Below are 21,789 nucleotides of genomic sequence, written 5' to 3' on the forward strand. Positions count from 1 at the left end.
TTAGGGGCTATGGGTTGAAAATTTGAGGGGATGGTTTTCATCCAGATCATATTTAGGGGATTAATTTTTTATTTTTTATTTTTTTAATGTTTTTTGTAATCAATTTTTCACTAATGTGCACAGTTTAAGGGACCTACTTTTCTAATTTAGGCCAATCTAACTACCAAAAATAGTTTTTGAATTGTATAAATACCTCAAAAAATGACTTGCAAAGGATCCAAAATCTTTTACATTCAAAGCAATAATAGGAAATTAAACTGTTCTTGTCATAATTTCCTTAGCAATAATTTTCTAGTTTCCGATCCATTTCGTTGGACGGTTGTCGACTGCTCATGTCAAATAATCAACATATTTCTAATTTGATTTTTTTTTTTTGAGAAAAAAAACTTAATTCATTAAATCAGATGAAAGACAATCAATAAGAAAAAGGGGAGGAGCATCAAACCACTCCCCGCAACCTGACAAAGAAACGGCCTCCCGAGCAACAAATAAATTTATAATATTAAATTTAATATTAATATATAAAATTTATAAATTTTGAAAGTACATTAAAAATACTATTAAAAATAAATTTAAAAATAATAAAAAAAATATACTAAAGAAAATATATGCAAAGGAGAAAAAGTTGGTCTAAGTAATTTTTTTTTTAAAAGTAAGATATAAAATCATTAAGCCAAATCTTAGGTCAAACATTGAAAATGAAAGGAGGGTGAACAAATCACTCTGAACCTTCAAACATAGAAATAGATTTTTGGGCTAATACATGAGCAGCCTGATTCGTCTAGTAAGCGAAAAAGAAGCATGCGCAAAGGAATTCGCTAAGTTTCTAATATTTTGTAGAATTAAATCAAAGGAAGATGTCCAATTGTCCTCTTTCAAGCCATGAATGACTAGAAGGGAGTCTTATTCCACTTGAACAAGGTCAAAACTATTATCCTTCATCCAACTGAGAGCATCCCGTATAGCAAGAGCTTCTGCTTCTTTTGGGATATATGAACTTGACCAGGGAAGGCATTTTGCAGCTATAAATATGCTCGATTGTTATACCATGGATCAAGGTCCACCTTGCTGATCTAATCGACATTGAATTGTGTATTTTTAGTATTGTAATTGTGAACTTCTAGAATGTAAATTGTGTTTCTAAGTCAAAACACATAACATCTGTACTAAATTTTAAAAAGATTAAATTGTGTACTTTTAGTATTGAAATTGACTACGGTATTTGAAAGGAACTTGTGATTGTGAATACAAAACAAAGTAATCAATTACATATATGTTAACATTGTATGTTTTTAGTATACAAATTGTGAATTTTTAAAAAGTAAATTGCGAACATTTAATAGGTAAATTGTGTAATGCCGAATATGTCATTGCTATTGCGCGGAACAACATCAAATTGAAGCCCATCTTTCATCGTTCCTTGTTACCTGCTTCATTAACATTTAGTTTTAAAGCACCCCTATCAGGGGTTATTTTTTGGTTTATGTCAGATAAATTGTCAAATGGCATGAGAGAGGAGAGGAGAGAGAGGGGGAAGGAAGCCTCTGCAGCGAAGGGTTCATAGAACAGCGGAGGTTGACTAAATCATTTAACCATCATATGCTGTTGTGCGCATTTCGCGCCTGTTAGGCGCACCTGACACATTTGATTTTTTTTAATATCAGGTTTGTTTTTTATCCCTTCTTATTTTCTCTTTACTAGTATCACTTACAAAAAAAATCTTCAAAAACCGTGCAATAATCGCTTTGATAAGAACGCTCTTACTAAGAAGTCTGACTCATTAGGTGTGAATAATAAATAATAAGCATGGCGCATAAAAGAACTGGGTCAGATCTGAATCTGAGTTGTCATCCTTACTCTTATGGAGTATATGTTTTTTTTTTTTTGAGTACTACTGACTCGGTTACAATGTAGTATCTGTACTCGGTTACAATGTAGTATCTGTACTCGGTTACAATGTAGTATCTGTACTCGGTTACAATGTAGTATCTGTTCATAAACTACTTTCTCAATCTACTGAAGCACAAAGAGTCAACATCGCCTCCACTGAGGCTCGAACCTGCCCCCTCCAACATAGGGTGCAACCAAATGCCACTACCGGATGCCACTAGACCACAAGGTCATTGGCTATGGAGTATATGTTAATTACGTTGTGGAAAGAATTTATATTTTGAAAACGAATTAAGAACACGTGTACAAAACATAAATTCTACGCATAGGACTCCAAAAGAAGGAACTTGGGGATAGGAAAGATTTATTACAACTTTAAAACTTACTGTACCACTGTAACCAGTCACATGATGTTCTAATAAATTCTCAGTTTCACAATTAAAAAGAAAGACAAAAACTAATAAATACACAGATCCATCATAAGCTATATATACATACCACAGAGGCACAGATCATGATTATATATATATGCATGCATGCATATAAAATCATGATCTGTCATCTGTCCTATGTATATATATAGCTTATATGACGGATATGTATGTATTGATCATGATTTTATATGCATGATACAATACGAAATGCAACCATGCAATATAATCATAAGCCTACCTCCAATAACCTAACAGTATTATTGGTCGTCAGTTACAGACAGAGACTCATCAAGCACAACACATTAAAATCCATATTTGTTATATGTGAATTTCAATTATATATGCATAGTCCAATTTATGTACGGTACCATATCATTCATCGTACGGCACAACCAGTTAGCAACGTGCTCTTTTTTTTTTTTCTTTTTTTTTTTTTTGTTGTTACAGTATTTCTTTTATTTGTGTTTCCAATGAATCCTAATACTCTGTATATACCTACTAATAATACACTTAGGTGTGTTTGGTGTTCAAACATTAGAATTGGATTAGTAATGTGGATTAAATACTATGTAATGGTAATGGGTTTAAGTAGGTTAAGTCACTTTGTTTGGTTGTAACTGTAATTGGAATCAAAGTAATTAATTAATTAATTACGGAGTAAAATAAAAGTAAATAAATATATAATATATATATATATATGTGTGTGTATATATATATTTTATATTTAATGTGTGGACAATAATGACCTTTTTTTTAAATTTTTTTCTTCCTTATTTTTTATTCCATTCTTCAAAAGTGGAGGAGTAAAAAGTTAATGTGTTTTGCAATTACTAAATTAAAGAATTTGATTCCAATAGTAGGATAACAAAAGTAGGCACCAAACATTGTAATAAGCATCAAAACCCATAATAGGGTGCAAAAGTCTCCAACCAAACACACCCTTATTTTTTTCATTGGACTAAAGAAACTCACAGCCACTAACCTATGTATTCAGTCTGACCGACTCAAACTACAAAAGTCACGACAGCCAAAAGACTAACTTGGCCAAATGATTTGCTCCATTCACCTGGGTAAAGATCAAACCCCAAACCTCATGCTTAAGAGACGGGGTGCTGAACCACTATACCAATCATGTTGGTTATAAGCAGATCTTATTGAGAGTCAAACTTGTACATAACTGACCAGCATATTGAAATAATACACTTAATTTTCACAATTTTTTTTTATTTGCAAATTCTCTTTTTAAAAAATTCCAAAATTAAGGTTTTAATTTTAAATAGTACTCCGTACTTCCGATATAATTGGCAGGAAGGCAGACATAATTTGGCGTTTTGCCCACACATATGGGAACAGCTGGTGAATCAATTATGTGATTCGATGTTTGGAATCCTCAAATCAAATCAACATGAATCAAAAGTCAACAATACTTGTCCCACTGTACCCGCAGGAAAGGACACCCTTTGCCAAAAACAAATTAGAGAGAGAGAGAGAGAGAGAAGAGAAGAGAAATTCAAACTTTACAAACAAAAGTGTCTTGAATTTTCAGCAGGAGGAACATGTTTGAAGACAACAATCCTCTGAGAGAAGCTGCAGATACTCATCATACACCTTCTCCAGCAAAGTGTCACTGGTGGGCAGTGAATATCTGGCTGAAAGATCACAGCCGTCCATATAATCTTCTAAAAGATCATCTCCAACCTCGTACAAATCCCATGGAAAACCCGTTGACTCTTCTGCTTTATTGTTGTTGCCGTTATGGTTAAGAGGAGTATTGTTATTGTCCTCGGCTTTATTATTACCTGAACTGGAGGCAACACTCGCCGCCAGATCATCAAAGCTGTAATTTCTTGCGAACCCGGTCGAAAGCCGGACCGGTCTCGGCGCATATACCTTGATCATCTCCGGTCGATCTTTGACGTCCGGTTTACACACCGGCCTGTGCTTTTTTCTCTTCTCGCTCCCGGTTTTATCCGGTTTGGCTGTCTTCTTCTTCTTCGGGATTGTTCTGGAAGCTTTACGCGGTTTGGGTTCGATCCCTTCACTCTTGAGCTTCTTGAGGAGGTGAGTGTTCCAGTAGTTCTTGATCTCGTTATCGGTCCGACCGGGCAACCGACCGGCAATGAGCGACCACCGGTTCCCAAGAAGGGAGTGGAGCCGTACGATGAGATCATCTTCTTCAGGGGTGAAGTTTCCTCTCTTGATCCCTGGCCTCAAGTAATTCATCCATCTCAGCCTGCAACTTTTCCCACATCTAAGCAACCCTGTGTGTTTTCATGAACATTTTAGTCATCCATAGCACAAATTAATTAAAGTACATGCATAATTGAAAGACATGAAGGCAATCCTAATCAGTTGGTCATAAGTCTGGCCTTCTTAGTTTGAACTGATTAGCTGATTTACTTCTTTGTTACTGAATAGGACCACAAGACTGGATTTACCTACTGCACATTTAATAAAATAGTGGCTACAGGGTTTCACCAGTCACCTAAAAGGCTTCTAATAACCTATGATCTATCGTCTGATGTGTTTCGTTTTAATTAAAAACATAGATTTACATATTAAATAATAGAATGGTGAGTATATATGCAAAATTAATTACCAGCATTCTTGGGGAGTGATCTCCAATGGCCTTCACCATGCTGTTGAATGTAAGTGGTAAGCAAGGAGTCTTCTTTAGCAGACCAAGGCCCTTTTTTCAACCCAACTTTAGAACAACAAGGAGCTCTTCCCATTTCTTCTTCGAGATGGGAAATGAAATGAAATGAAAAGAAAAGAAAGAGTTTTAGTTGCAGATCGACTACTGAAGAGGGAGAGAAAGGGGGGATTATAAATAAGGTGGTGACCGAAGCAAGTCGTGCTCCTTTGAGAACCACTAGTGCATTTAGTTGGGTCGTTGGGAAGCAGTGAATATTTTCAGACAAAATTGGGTAAAGACAACCCTTTTAGCTGCCAATAATTTTTTAAAATAACATTGTATTTTTTTTATGACACTTTTCGGAAATTTCTAGAATATGTTTACAGGACTACATTGCATGTGTGTAAGAATAAATGCAAGTTATATTCATGAATTATATATGTCTATGTTATATTAGTTTTACTTGTGAGGTTGTATATCATGTTAAAATAATTGTGTTTTACTTTTTTTTTTTTTTAAGCCAAAAATATATTAAACAGTTAATATTATGTATGTTAAGTATTAAATACTAAATAAATTTGTCTTTCTTACTTGCCTTAATACATTACTTACCAACATAATTTCCTTAATTAAATACTATATTAAATCAAATATACTTCATTACTATATATATACATATATTTATATTCAAATGTGGTTGAGCCTTCCTGTGTGACCGGTGCGGAATACACCACTTTGTATACAAACATACATCACTCAATATTAGAAAATGCACCACAATCAAAATACACAAAAACACCAAAAAACACACCACACACCCAAAATAATGCACCATAACTCCCCTGTCCCTAATGGTGCACTTCATACTTTCATACCTAGTGGTGTATTTTTTGGTGATGCGTACCTAACGGTGTATATTTGTGTGGTGCATTTTCTGACATTGAGTAGTGTATATCTGTATACATAGTGGTGCGGCCGCACTTACCGCACGTTAAGACTAAACATATATTTATTAAAAATATATATAGATAAAATATACATGTTTCAAAAAATAATAATTAAATATTCTTCATATAAATGTAAAAACTAAGTTAGTAATTAATTATTTTAATATAGTATAGATTATGTGATTTGATGAGTTATTTATTTATTTATTATTTTTGAATTATTTTAATATAATTACAATTTTAACATTAAACATATACTAGTGTGTGTGTATATATTTGTCAATAAAATCTACTTATATACCAGTTTTATTCTTCATAATAACTGTCATAATATAAAATTTTTCAACGATTGTTTCCTGTTCCTCAAATTTTGCATGTTTTATAATTGCTAGTGGTCATTGTCGCGCGCATTATTAGAGAGAGACAACTCGATAATGATTAATGAATGCAATTGGAAAAAGGGTTAAATAGGCCATTCATTTTATTTAAAATTAGGTTATTGAATTTTAAAAAAGAAATGCAATAAAACACTTGTTAAAATGAGTAAAATAAGAGATTATTTTGAAAAGTTATTTTAGATAGATTTTCAAAAATAAGCTAGTAGTTTTCTAACTTTTTTTTTCATCTTTATCCTTATTATTTTAAATAAATGACATCTTTTAAACCAAAGACCTTGTGGTCAAGCAGCACCCGATGTACATTCCCATGTGGAAGGGAGTGGGTTCGAGCCTCAATGGAGGCATTTATTCACTCTTTGTGCTTATTACATTGTAACAGAGTCAGTCAAACTCAAGAAAAGAAAAGACATCCTTTACCCCTCTCAATTAAAAACCATTTGAACTAATTTTATGAATTATAAACATTTTGTTTTCCTTTATATATTTTCAAATATATGTTCTTACTTTATATTTTATTAAAATATATTGATTTCATTATTTTATATTTTAATATGAAAAAAAAATTCATATTTAAATTTAAAACTATTTATGTTTTATGAAAATGTCCTTTTTAGTCCTTTTACATTTATCAAGTTATCAAAAAACTAATTTTACCAAACACTTTTAAGCATAACAGCTAACTTAACAACTCTTCAGATTTCAGCTTTCAGCTACCTTTTCAGCTAGGTTTGCCAAACATAGCCTATATCACCTTTTTAGATTTATAAAGTGCGAGTTATAATGTTTTCTAGTTTACAATATGCAAATTGCTATCTAATTACAAATGATATTATTCCACATTAGTAAGTAAATTCCAAAACTAATTTCTTTTTCTCTGTTAGTTGTTAAGGCCTTCCACATGAGTGGTTTTTAGTGGATTTTTAGAGTAGTAAAAATTTGGAGGATAGATTTTTAACAAATGTGGGGTGGGTTTTTAGAGAAAAAATTTCTCCTTCAAATGTTGAGTTTTTAGCAGGTTTGTGTGGGGCTCACTGTGAGAGAAGAATTACGCTTCATGTGCGTGAGGTGCAATTCTCGTGTCCAGACGAGCGCGTGCAATGGGCTCGTAAAACCTAAATTTTTACTTTTTTTTTTTAGATTTGATTTATTTCTTTTTCTTTTTCCTTCTACTCTTGTTTTCTCTTTTTTAGTCATACCTGTAAAATATCCTCAAAAATCTCACATGATTGAGGAAGGACTAAGGAAATCAAAGCGTGGTCAATGGAATCTAACGCTACTGTTCAATTGAAATGCGTACAAAATGTGAATGGAAACGACTGTTTACTTGCCTTAAATTGAACACGTGCTCCAAAAAAATATATATTCAAATAAATTTAAAAGGGTAGTTGAAATCAACATGTACAATGATTTTGAACATAAATAGGAAAGGGTACTATCTACCCTATGTGACTGTCTATTGGAAACATATTTTACTTTTTTATTTAATATCATTGATCAAATTAATTTTATATCTTTTACTTATTATTTAATTTTTTTTAATAATTAATGCTGTTTTGTAGGTAGCTTTTTTTTTGAATACTATTAACTCTATTACAATGCAGTATCTGTTCATAACTACTTTCTCAACCTATTGAAGCACAAGAGTCAGTATTGCCTCCACTGAGGCTCGAACCTACTACCTTCCGTATAAAGGGAAGGGTTTGTAGGTAGCTTTTAAACATATAAATTGTATATATTAATACTATGTTAAATATTATAATTTTTTAAAATACTCCGAAATAAATAATTTGAGTTAGCTGAATTTGAGATCTGAATAATGAATATATAGTGCTTTTAAGTTGACAACTTCAAACTGACAACCTAAAATGGATTAGTACATATGCACATGCAAATGTCATATATGCACTTTTGATATGTTTTTTACCAGAAGTACGACAAATTCTACCATCTTTTCAAAAACAATGATGGCCAACATAACTCAGAGAAACCCAATCATTCCAAGAGCCATATACCACTACTTTTCCCCTTTTAGTGTGTTCACTGGGATTTGTTTGAGGGATTCGTGTGGATGGAATGCTTTGAGTGGTACAAATGAGTTTTAATTAGTACGGAGTAACATTTAATTAGTGTAATAAATAACAACTTAACATTGCAACAAACAATACTGTAAAACTCGCAGACACTACTAATGATGTACATCATGTAAATTTCCCTCTTACGGAGTAATTCACAAATCACACACGGAAATTAAATCGTATTATAAACATTATGTCTGGTGATCTCGAAAGAAAGAGTGATCATTCAGGTACGAGAATCTATCATATTTTACTCACTTGAATACCTTTTGAGATCTAATAATATGTTAATATATAACAGTAAAACTACATGTGATGAATACTGAAAAATCCGGTAGTCATTCACCATCAGGGAACAGTGTTGAAGAGTCGCAACAACATCATCGGAATAATTATTAATCATATCAATAGACAGCCATGATAGATCATATACCTACTAAGCGCATTTAGCTTTAACGGGGGCATACTACTTTTGTGTTTCACTTATGTTGTGGCCCACTCAACAAATTTAGGATACTACAACCTAAATACCTAATCATTTGCGTATAGTATATACTAGCGGTCCAACCTAATTAGACTAATATAATATGTATTTTAATTTTTTGAGTAACCCAGAGACTCGCAGTCACTATTTAGTGGCGTACATTATTGCGTAAACTTCATCTTATGACCTTAGTTGACAAAGAACTACAAAGAAGTAAATCAACTTAAGTTGTTCATAACTGACCGACTCAAATTAAGAAAGCCAACAAGGTGCTCCCGCTAGGAGTCGAACTTGTAACATTATAATTATGTATTTTTATTTATTATCCTTTATTAACGTGGCACATTTGGATTAACTAATTAAAAATGAGATAATAATTTTTTTAAAAAAATAAAATCAGAGACATGTAGCGATAATTTTATTTTATGAGCGCGTACTTGCATTGTCATTTTTCACCTAATTCATCATGAAATGTACACGTTTAATTTATTTTTATAATTGAAGTGATATGGGGTGGCATGCAGAAGAAAAGGACAAGATAGGGTGGTCGTCAGGTCAGGACAATTGAAAATTTTTACTTTAAAAAATAAAATTCTTTATAGGTTGTATTTTATGACTAGCTTTATTGTTTGAAATAATAACTTACGTAATTTTGTGATTTTAATATGAATAATATTAATTTTTATATAAGAAAAACTTGACGCAAAAAATTTCTCAACAAATATTAGATAAGAGGATCGATGTATATATTGGAAAAGAAAATGTGTTTATCACTTAATTGATTTAAGATAGTTCAATGAGAAAGGGATTTTTTTTTTTTTAATACGAAGGAAACTTGCAGTGTTCAAACTAAAAAAAGATTAATAGACCGCTTATTTTAGGAGTCAAATTTATAATGTTATACTTATTAAGTTAATAGTTTGATCAATTTGATTGGGTTGGCCTGAAAAATATTATCCTCAATTGAATATCGCAGAGTATGTTGCCTTTAGCATTAGATGCGGTAGGTACCAGAATTAAACAAAACTATGAAAACAGATCTTATTTACTTCAGTTTTCTATTATTTATTTTTTATTTTCTAGCTTTTTCTGTTTACATTTTATGCTTTAGGCAAAAACTTGTGTGAGACCGTCTCACCGTGAGACGGGTCGGGTCGGATCGGGTCAATATGCAAATGTAACACTTATATGCACAAATGTCATACTTATATGCTCAAATGTAATACTACTCAGCAATAAAATTTTTGTTACTTATTAGGGTAAATGTAATACTTTTAAGGGAAAATACAATACTTTTACATTTCGATTTAAAAGTATTACATTTTCCTCAAAAGTATTATATTTGTCCTTATAAGTGAGAGGCACTTGTCAACATTACTTATTATGAAAAATGTATTACTTTTTCTCTTATAAGTAACAAAAATTGTATTTTTTATTAGTGTTATATTTGAGCATATAAGTATGAGATTTGCACATATAAGTACGACATTTGCATGGTGCTTTGATCCAACCCGACCCGTCTCACGAATAAGGATCCGTGAGACGGTCTCACACAAGTGTGACCATATGCTTTATGTTTAGAAATTTTGTTTAGTAACACTTATATTTTTAAAAGTATTTGTAAAAAATGTTAAATAGGCCATCGAATTATTAATATTTACTTAAATATTAAATTTTTTATATAATATGCCATGTCATTCATCTTACATGCTTAACATGAAAGCAACCTGCTAAAAATGCTATCTGCACGAATTTATAAAGTTAAATGGTTTAATTGCTTTCTTTTTTTATTGTTCGATAGCCCAATGCACAAACACTAAAAGCTGATATGGTTTGCTAGAAAATATTTGAGTAGAAATGAATATGAAATTCCATTCAAAATAAATTTCAAGAAAATGGATTCAATTGTTTGGTTTGTGAAAACGAAATTACTGAGAATATGGATTCAATTGTTTGTTAGGTTTAGAAGTTAAGGAATAATGTATTAAAGACCAATATGTCCCTAAAAAGATGAATGAATAACTATGTATCTGTGTAATTAAGAAACTTTCATAAGGGTAAAATGGTCCAGTCATGTTATTTTTTTCCCAAGCCTTGAGAAAACAAAATCTCACCCCTTTGCAAAGAATTCATTTTCCAATGGAAAATGAATTCCATGAACCAAACATAAAACTATATTTTCTTTAACTTTTAGGAAAACATTTTCCTTAACACCTCCTAGTAGTTCAATAGCCTATTTGACGCTTTTTTCTAAATATTTTTTAAATTATAACGTTATAAAATTAACACAAGTCTAATTTCAAGTAATATTTTAAACCTTATATTTAAAATATATTTAGATATGTTTAGTTTAAACAAAATAAATATAATTTTCGATATGTGAACTAAATTTATATATGGATATAATATAACTATAACTATATATATATATATATATATGTGTGTGTGTGTGTGTGTGTGTGTGTGTGTGTGTGTGTGTTCATTCAAGTGAAGCATATTTATAATTTTTACTTTCAAGTCTAATATATGTGAATTTTAATATATGATACTCATACTAAACATATATCCAAACAAATAATCTATTAAGTTCAAACAATGTTTCTATAAGTAAATAAGGGTAGAAAGGAAAAAATATGGTGAAATACAGACAAACACATATCCAAACAAATAAATTATCCACCGTTGCAGCATTCATTGATCCTGTACGTAAAATACTTATTGTGCATCTTTTAAATATATTAGAACTAATATAAAATAATTTACTATTCATTTCATTTTCTAGACTCAACCTGTTTGGATTAAAGCCAAAATCAGCATCAACCTTGACAATAACAACACTCAGTATTCAGACTACCTGCAGAGTCATTATTGTTACTATCAAGTAAACAAGATATAGAACTAGAACAAGAGCTACTACTCATTAACCTTCTACAAATATAATAAATATTAATATTTTGTCCAATAGTTTCACATGAGAATATGACACACATCTTACAACACATGAAACATGTAGCGAAAGACTACCACTGCCAAATATCAACATTTGTTTGCAAGATCAAGAGTTCATAGTACAATTAAGATCCCAGTCATATACACAAGTCAGACCCACAACTTCCTACACCATAATGTCATTGCATGGTGATGCCCTCTATGCTACCACCAGCAACTCAATTGCACATAACATACTCCCAATAAAAAAGAAGAGTACAAGTACTGAAGATGAAGACAATGACAATGCTACCAAAAAGAAAATTAAGACTTAGAGAAATTCAAACTAAAAGTAGTACGTAGTATTTATTTAGACTATCGTTTTTATGCTAAATATTTGGACTAGCGTTATTACAAAGTTACAGACATTTATTCTAGTGACAATTATAATCAATCTCTCCTATATTATCTTGCATTCATATACTTTGTACTACCTATTTAAATAAACAAATTCAACATTCAATTATCTATGCATGAATATCACCTATATAGTCTTGCATTGATATACTTTGAAATATTTATTTAAAAACAATGGGCATTATTTATTTGCGCAATGCGCGTGAAAGAGTAGTATGTAAATAAAGGTAGAAAGGAGAAAATATAGTGAAAATAATATTATATGATAATGAATGTAGTTATAGTAATGGATAAATATGTAAATAAATATGAGAATGTGGTAGGATTGTGGTGGCAGTACATACTATGTATATAGTCAAGTAGATGATAAAAAATTGTCTTAAGTAATCAATTTTTTTTAAAAAATTTTCTATTCTACAATTTTCAAGTTCTACGAACCTGAAAAATTAATTCTCTAATTAGTAAACGATCTATCACCTAATTAATAACAAATTATACCATTGACTAGGGACTATCTTGCATTGTGGATCTTGGTCTAAAATGACATTCAGATTATGTGTCTACATTTAACATATTATTTGCACACAGTTAACAAATTATGTATGTATAAATAAATCGAAGATACATAATATGTTAACTACAAATACATAATTTATTAACTACATACACATAATATGTTAAGTACATATACATAATATGTTAATTGTAGTAGGCACATAATTTATTAATTGAAGATACATAATATGTTAATTGCAAATACATAATTTAAATATTGTTCTGAACTCGAGTCCACAATGTAATGTGGACCATGTTGTATGATATAATAATTGTATGAGGCAATTTATATAATAGAGCAGAGTCCACATAGTATTATGGACTCTGAATCGAAACGACGAGGTCCAAAATACATACTCGTAAGGTACAGAATTTCATAATACAAGACACAAAAAAATCACAACCCAAGACACATATATGTGTTATATATTTACTTAATTTTAAAATTTGATTTAGGTACATAATTTGTCTTCACAGACACAGAATTTCACAACACAAGGCACAAGAATTCATAAAATAAAACACAATTATTAATTTGTTTTAGGTTTAAAATTCATACTCTTAAGGTACAAAATTTCATAACACAAGATACAAAAACTCATAATATAAGACACATACGCATTGACTAGGATCCACAGTACATTATGAACCCTGGTCAATGATATAAGAATTGCACATAGATACCACTAACCATTACTCCACTAACTTTAATTTAGCAAACCACTAAATAAAAGTAACAACTCACTTTTTTTTTTACTTGGTTTAATATTATAATACTAATATTATTGTAAGAAATCTCAAAGGACAAAATAGTCATGTCAACTAATTTTTTCTTCCCAATTACAATGAAAAACAAAATACTATGCCTATCACCAAAAAAAAAAAAAAAAAAAAAAAAAACAACAACAACATTTTTCTCAACTTTAGAAAAACTCTATCTTTTAATTTTTTTTTTTTAGTATTGCCTCCACTGAAGCTCAAATCTACCACCTCCCGTATAAAGGAAAGGATTTGATGCCACTGGACCATAAGGTCCTTGGCTCCAACCAACGTCCCCTTATTCTTGAACTAACTTATGGTGATATGGAATGTTTCTTCCACCCTCCCCTCCCCCCCCCCATTCTTGTTTCTTTTGAGAAAACCAACCAACCAATAGCATTAATCAATCAAATGAGCAATACCCTCAAGTTAAGAAGCAACCTAGATCTGAAACACAGAGTTAAAATCAATTGCCGCTGCAAGCGAATGAGCAACCTAGTTTGTTGATCTACGAAGGGAAAAAATAAAAATTATGTGGCGAGGAGCTACAAGTCCTTTGCTGCGTAAGTGCGCAGCCTGCCACTGACTGTCCTTCGCTAAACAGCAGACACTGTTAAATGTGACAGAATAAAGGTAGGACAGAACAGCATGTGCCCGAACTACATTTGATTATGCTAATTAATCTTATTAATTACTGCGACTGCGACATTCCCATTGATTATCAAAACGTGTTTTTTATTTGTACGCATCGTCCTCCTGATTATGGCAGGTTTCATTAATTAAATTTATATGCATAAAAAAAATGATGCTCCATTTTCTTTCGCTCTCTCTGTCTTTTTCTTTTATAATTTACATTTGTGTAAGATTGTCTCACGAATTTTAATCTTGAAACAGGTCAAATATAAAATATTGTGATTGTCTACCATCTGACCTATATATCTTACGGACAAAAATCGTAAAACGATTTCTTGCAAATTTTTTGCCTTTTTTTTTATACATACCTCGGGAACAAATGAAGACAGCATGCTGATCTTCATAGTACGATGAATACGGGTGACTGAGATGGCTTATTATTTGATAAAAAGGAACAAAACAAAAATACAAATTTACCTTCACGTGAATGTGTCGTATAGAACATTGAAATGCCAATGACTAATGAGAGTGTTGAAGTTTTATAATAGCATCCAAGAATCCAAGTCATGAAATTGACTGTTTGTATTGCTATTGGCAAATTATACTAACGATCATAGTTAAATTCACATTGTAATCTATATCATTAATAAATTTTTATTTTTAGTATATTGAAGTTTCATTTTTAATATATTAGAGTTTTATTTCTAAATAATATATTAAAAATGTATATTTAATAAACTGGACTTTAATTAATATAGCTCTTACGTTTTGTTTCAAATAAAAAATTAACTTTTAAAAAATAACACTTGATGTATTGAAAATGAACATTTAGTATACTAAAAATAAATTTTATGTTTTTTTTTCGGAAACTAAATTTTAGGTTAGTAGTACATCTTGTAAGATTGGTCATGGTCCATAGTATAATGATTGATGAATGCTATCTCCGTGTCTTTTGATCTTGGTAGTAATTTAATAATGAGTCATTCTTTGCTTCTACACTTTTGTATATTTGTATAGACTAGAAAATATTGCACCATTTTGATTATATCAATTGAATTGAAAATTATATATATAAGAGAAAATTTTAAGGTAATGTTGATTATACTTGGTACACCTAACAATGAATGTAAAAAGTTTTGGGATTTGTACCATGGGCAATGGAATAATATAATCAACCTTCAATGCTTTTTGAATTATACACATGTAATTGGCATTATAGTTAATCTGTACTATAAGATCAAGTTGGTGAAATATGATATTTACATCTAAAAATTACAAGTTCAATTCTTGCCGACGAACACTCTCTTTTGTACATGCACAACTATTCCTACTATTATTTTTTCAATTCTGATCCTTCCAAGGAAATCTCACTAGTTTTGTTATTGAATTTTACAAAAAATATCAAAAGTGAAGTGAAAAGAATGAATGTAAGAAAGACATGCACATCTACATGGAAAGTGACAAAATTTTAATAGTACACGAATAATGAGAATGACATCGAACTCGTATTTAAAAAATAATAATGATGATAATCCTTTTGATTTTTGACAAAATTTGCAATCGCGATTCAAAAATGTGTTCTGAATTAACTTCGCTTTATGAACTTAGCTGGCAAAAGACCACAATAATTAAGTTAAACTAACTTAGATTAGTCATAATTGATTGACTCAAATCAAGATGACTAATAAGCAACTCTAATAATAAGTTGAACTTAGAATATTATAGTTATCAAATCAATTATATCGAACAATTCAGCTGATGTCGTAAATAATAATGATAATCCCGACACATAGGGTCATGGCATCACCACGTAGTGAACACATGTGACTGAAATTCTATGGTGGTGGCAAACAAGACTTGTCATTTCACAATTAATATCCAAGAAATATTATAGCACGTGCTTCATTGTTGGACCACAATTCTAATAAATTGGTTTTTTTTGGGTGCTCTAATAAATTGTTAATTACGTACACTTCTTTTATCAAAAAGTTTATATTACAAACAAATTCATCTAATATAAATATTTTAATTAATTAATTAAGTAATTGTAAAATCTAAAGACTATTAATTGAATATTAAATTAATCAAAATACAATATCTTGAAATTTTTAAACCTACAAAATATTGATTGAACTAAAACGTTTGGAGGCAATAATCTACCACTATCTTCCAAATCTTAAAGGTAAGTTCTCTTATACTTGTGAAAAACACTAAATATCAAATGATTTAAAAAAAAAAACAATATCTCTTTTTTTTTTTTTGAGTACTGACTCTGTAACAACATTGAAATTATACTCTTTTTTTTTTTAAAAAAAATAATTTCACTTTAATTCTATTTTATAATTATTACAAACTTGAAAGTTTAATATGGTTAGATCTTAATCTTTGATTTCTCAAGATGGGGAGTGTGGATGTATTCATATTTTTTTATGGGGAAGATGTTCGACAACCCTCTTTGTAAAATGTGAGGACTAATCTCAACCGTCCACCATGGTTCATCAATGGTGGAGGATTCTAGCAAAAAAAAAAAAAAAAATTGAGATCAATTTTATACTTACGGCAAACTTTCAAGTTTGCAATATTTATAAAACTAATCCCACCATTTTTTTTCTTCCTTAATTTTTAACAACCTTCAACTATTGGTCCACCCGAATAGATGGATCAGATCTGCCCTCACTTTTTACAATGGAGTCTGCAACGGGGAGTACATGTCATTTTTTGGTTTAATTGCACGTTTTGGATTGTTCAGAAATTCAATTGTAACTTTTTTGAGTTGGATAACTCAATTGCAATTTCAAATATAGTTCAATTACTTATTTGGCTCTTATTTCGTTTAAATATTCTCCAAATGACAAAAATGTAAAATTATTCTCCATTTTAAACTTTCTTAAAAATTTACTTTTGCAACGTTTTCCATTTCAAGGATTGTTTGCCTGTGCTAGAAGAGTTAATTTTGTTTCAATGCTCATACTTATTTTATCTCCAATCCTTATCAATGCATCACTTAACATATTTGCAACAATGTCGGTGAAGTAATTGGTTCACCTACATCATTGTTCTTCCTCTTCCTTTTTGCACCACTAGATTCAGAATTGGTTTCATTTCGTGCTATATTACCAGACGATGAACGATTTTAGGTAAATGTGAAATTCATGTTCGGGATTTTAACGTCATCAACATCTTCATCATCATAGCCTAGATGCACCCCAGTAGTACCTTACTCATTAGTCATTTTTGAATAATATCTACTTCAGTTTGTGCATCTCTTCCCGTTTCACCATCTTTCCCATATATAGAACTAAACTCATTATAAAATCGAAAACTTTTCCTTCTAAACTAAGCAACTTCCTTGTGACTCTGAAAAAATAAAAATAATATTAAATATAATTAAGAATTATGAAAAAATTAAAATTTTCATGTAATTAGAATAAAGTAATACTTACACCACTTATATAAGAATCCCAAACATTATCTTCTATCGTGGCCATCTTTCTTTCATCGTCCTATCCAAGTCAACTATTGTTATTTGTGTAAAGATCATGCACTACAATCCACTCCCTTTTCAACGTCTTTACTCTAGATTCAATATAAGCCTTAACTTTTATACCAGAAGTAGGTAATTTAGCTTGTAGCATTTTCTCCAACTCGTACAAATATCCACCTTTAAATCCAGTGTCAGTATTTTTTGTTCCCAAATTATGAAGATCAACCAAACAAGAAATTAAAATAGTATCCTCTTCATGTGTCTACCTCATTGACTTTCGTTTTGAACTTCCTGTGTCGGTGGTTGTCATAATTCCTTTATAAATTCAAAATTTAATAGCACAAAGTAAATAAAAAAAATTACATAAAAAACTTAACATTTGAAAATTTTCAATGTATTGAGAATATAGAATTTTACATATACAAACATCAAAGCTAAGAGCATTTCCAATGAACACTTGAAACACAATAAATTGGCAAAAATTTTGGCGCAGCAAATTTCAAATGAACACAGCAAATTGGCAAATATTTTACTGATGATGAACAGTATAGCGCCATATATTGATTGCACTGTTCATCTACGCCAAATCTTGTGTTAAATTTGTTTTCCCTATTTTGTCCATATTTTTATTTACTAATTCCTTTTATATCATTTATTTTGTTTTTATGAATTTTTATATTTTGTTAAATACTTAAGCATAAATTGTATATTATTAAAAATAAATTATATCATTTGAAAGATCATATTAAGGTGATTACAACAAGACTAATACTGAATACATATTAATTAAAATTAAACTACATAGAATAAAATTAAAATGATTACATCTAAAATTAAATTATTATTATTCACATCACAAATTATATTTTATATTAAACTAATTAAATTTGAACTAATAAACTTTTACATTTTGAGAAACCAACTTATTTTAATGTAGAATGACATTTGGTGTAAAAATTTGGTGTAATAGCCGGAGATAAATAAAATTTGATATGAAAATATTCCTTGTGACATTTGGTGGAGATTTTTTGTGTTTTGGTGTAAATTGGGTTGAGATGGTCTAATAAAGTCACTCATTAAAATATCATATATATATATATATATATATATATATATATATATATATATATATAATAAAAAATGTTTTTAGACTTTTAACACAATTCTAAAATAATAACAATTACTTGCATAATCTTTTTAAATTGTGAACCTTATATATGATTATAATCACTTAAGCATAAGCAAAAATAAGTTCAAGTGGTCAAAGGAAGACGAAACTCAATCACATGAAAGTTGTACCGACGTTATATAGAGAGACCAAATTTGCTTTGGAACTAGGGAGCATGGGGTTCTAATTCCCAAATGAAATAAATTGTAACTAGTGAGCCTCAAACCCACTCCCATCCATGTAGAAGTGTAAACCAGGTGCCACTAGACCACAAGGTCTTTAGCAGTTCTAATGTTGTTGTTAAAAAATAATGTGAAGAATGAAAATGGTAAAAATTATTGCCTTGTGTAAGGCCATCACACGTGATACATTTAACACTTTTTTATAGCTAAAATGTAATATTTTTAAGGAGTTTTTAATAATATAATGTTACTCACGCTATCTTATTTTACCTGTCATGTTTACTATTCATTAGTCAAACAATTCATTTCTTCTTTTCTTATTTTTAATTATTTTAATTTTACTATGTTTAATAGTACTTTTAATATAGTTTCTAAACACATAAACTTTATATACTAATATTAAACATAACGTTACGAAAATTAAATTAAAAATGACTTCAGTCAAACCTCACTAACTAAACCAGTCACATAAAATAATATGAAATGAGTACGTTTTAGTAAAAATATACTACATGACTCACGTGAGATAATATTATACGAATCTTACTCCTTTTTTTTTTTAAATAATGCTAAACTGGTTCTTTTTAATAAATAAAAAAAATTGATCTTAAAAAAAAATTGAAAATTTTTTAAAAATTATTGTTGTGTAATGTGAAAGCTAGGCTGGCTGGCTTTATTCCGACGGAGACCCCCCACCACGTGAAACACTGGTCCCCTTTTATGACACTTTTACTTGAACATGACCGTACGAGGTACTCCCCAACTCCTAGTCCTCCGATAATGTTGGATGCTGCCGTTACTATGAAAGTCTCAAATCATTATTAGATTCCATAAAATATATATATTTTTTAAACATTATAAAAGAATCCATTGTTTTTTTTCCTGCCACAAAACAAAAAGTTTATTTACGGAGTACAATATTATATTAAATTATACAATTAACCAATCATAAATTTAAAAACAAATGCAATTACCTAACAAATAAAGATTATAAACTGCTGTTATATATAAATATTTATCTTGATGACCATTATTTCTTCATTCCCTCTATATATCTTCCCTATTAATGCTATTAATGTTATATGTTGAGGATATGAAAGGTTCTATGTGTGTGTGTGTGTGTTTTGTGTGTGTGTGTGTGTTGAAGGGTCAATAATATGAGCTTTTGAAGTGTTTACATCTTGTGTTCTACTTTTCTCTCTACATACTCTTTCATTGATTGAGATGTAAAGACATTAAGTATAGTGCATCTCAATCAATGGAAAAGTAATTACTTTGGACCATTGAGCACTATGATGTGTGCATATTAAGCATGTTCCTATGTTGCACACAATACATGCTTAATATGCACACACCAAAATGCTCCATATACACACGCATTATTAATATAATTCTCCCAATTAATCTCATTCATATATCTATTTTTTAATGTACCAGATTGATATTGATTAATTCATGGGGAGGTTGGTGCAAAATAGAATTGGTGAAGGGTAAAATTGAAAAATAGTGTAAATATACAACACAAAAAAAACACCCAAAAACATTGATGCAACTTATACTACAAACATAATTTTCATTCCAGTTGAAAATTAGCATCATTGACTTTTGAGATTTTAGAAATTAGAGATAACAGACACTTACCCCACTTAGAATTATAAATGTTATTAGAGATGATGAGTACACACACACACACACATATATATACACACACACACAAAAACATGAGTGCACAAAATTTAGGTCCAGGATTGCCTGGACGACGGTGGAGACCTTGGAGTAGATTGTGTGTACTCATGTAGTAAATTGTGTGCACTCATGCAATATATTGTGTGGATTCATGCTTGGTTGCACGTTCTAACCTATGAAAGTGTTTTCATTTGAACACAAACCTACACACACACAAGAGATGGTTTAGGTGAGAACAAACTCCCAAACTGATATTATCCATCCATTAGAGTAGATCAATTGGTTGAAGGTTGACAGATGAAATCAATCCTCACTTTTTACAGAAAGACCATGTAACATTATTATTCTAAGTTCATAATATGTACTCCCTTTATCCTATTTTATATGTCCTACTTACTATCATTGGTCAAATCAATTCTTTCTTTTTGATTATTTCTATTAGGATTTTCTTATAATTTTTAAATTTGATTTTTTGTGTTTTATAGATTCTAAATATATAAATTTTACATACTATTTTTAAATATAATATTATAAAAAAAATATAAATAACTTCAGTCAAGCCTCGTTAACCAAACTCGACACATGAAATGAGACGGAGGGAGTAAATTTTAGATAAAATAAATTTAAAGTAAAACGTTCACAAATTGAGTATTTGACATTTAATCATGATTATATGGTATAGTTACCTGGGGAGTGTGGTTGAAAATTAATAATTTTTTATTATGAATTTAAGATATTGGTTTTATAAATATGTAGGCTAAGAAATTATGTACATGTAATACCAATGTTGTTTCTAATTACGCAAAATAAATAAATAAAAATAACACTACTAAAGAAACTGTTTATACGAATTACAAACTGAAATTACTATGTGTTCTCACATTCTCTACTCTCAACTTTTACTTTTATAGTCAAAAATTTGATGTAAACACTTATAATGGGATCACATAAAAAATAAAAGAAAATATCAGTGTCCATCATATTACGGAGTAAAAGTGAAAAATTAAAATTAAAATACACATAAAAAAACCTCATTACAAAATAATAGGGAGTATCATTTTGAATCAAAATCGATCATTCAGGCTTACAACGTACATCGATGAAAGATATAAAG

General features: G+C 30.0%; 1 protein-coding gene across 1 annotated transcript; it reads right to left on the bottom strand.

Annotated features, from left to right (window-relative positions):
• Window positions 1-3,572: 3,572 nt before the first annotated feature.
• On the bottom strand, window positions 3,573-5,101 carry LOC116032646 (myb-related protein Hv1-like). The gene is made up of 2 exons (XM_031275312.1): window positions 4,924-5,101; window positions 3,573-4,585 (listed from the first exon to the last, which is right to left on the bottom strand). Exons 1-2 carry the CDS (start codon window positions 5,054-5,056, stop codon window positions 3,867-3,869), a joined length of 852 nt encoding a protein of 283 aa, XP_031131172.1. The 5' UTR covers window positions 5,057-5,101; the 3' UTR covers window positions 3,573-3,866.
• Window positions 5,102-21,789: the final 16,688 nt, after the last annotated feature.

Source organism: Ipomoea triloba, chromosome 10 (assembly GCF_003576645.1).
Source record: "Ipomoea triloba cultivar NCNSP0323 chromosome 10, ASM357664v1".
Lineage (NCBI taxonomy): Eukaryota > Viridiplantae > Streptophyta > Magnoliopsida > Solanales > Convolvulaceae > Ipomoea > Ipomoea triloba.

Coding starts and splice junctions, on each gene's coding strand:
- LOC116032646 (XM_031275312.1), bottom strand. CDS start 5,056: ATGGGAAGAGCTCCTTGTTGTTCTAAAGTTGGGTTGAAAAAAGGGCCT. Junction 4,586..4,923: donor ATCACTCCCCAAGAATGCTG/GTAATTAATTTT, acceptor GAAAACACACAG/GGTTGCTTAGATGTGGGAAA.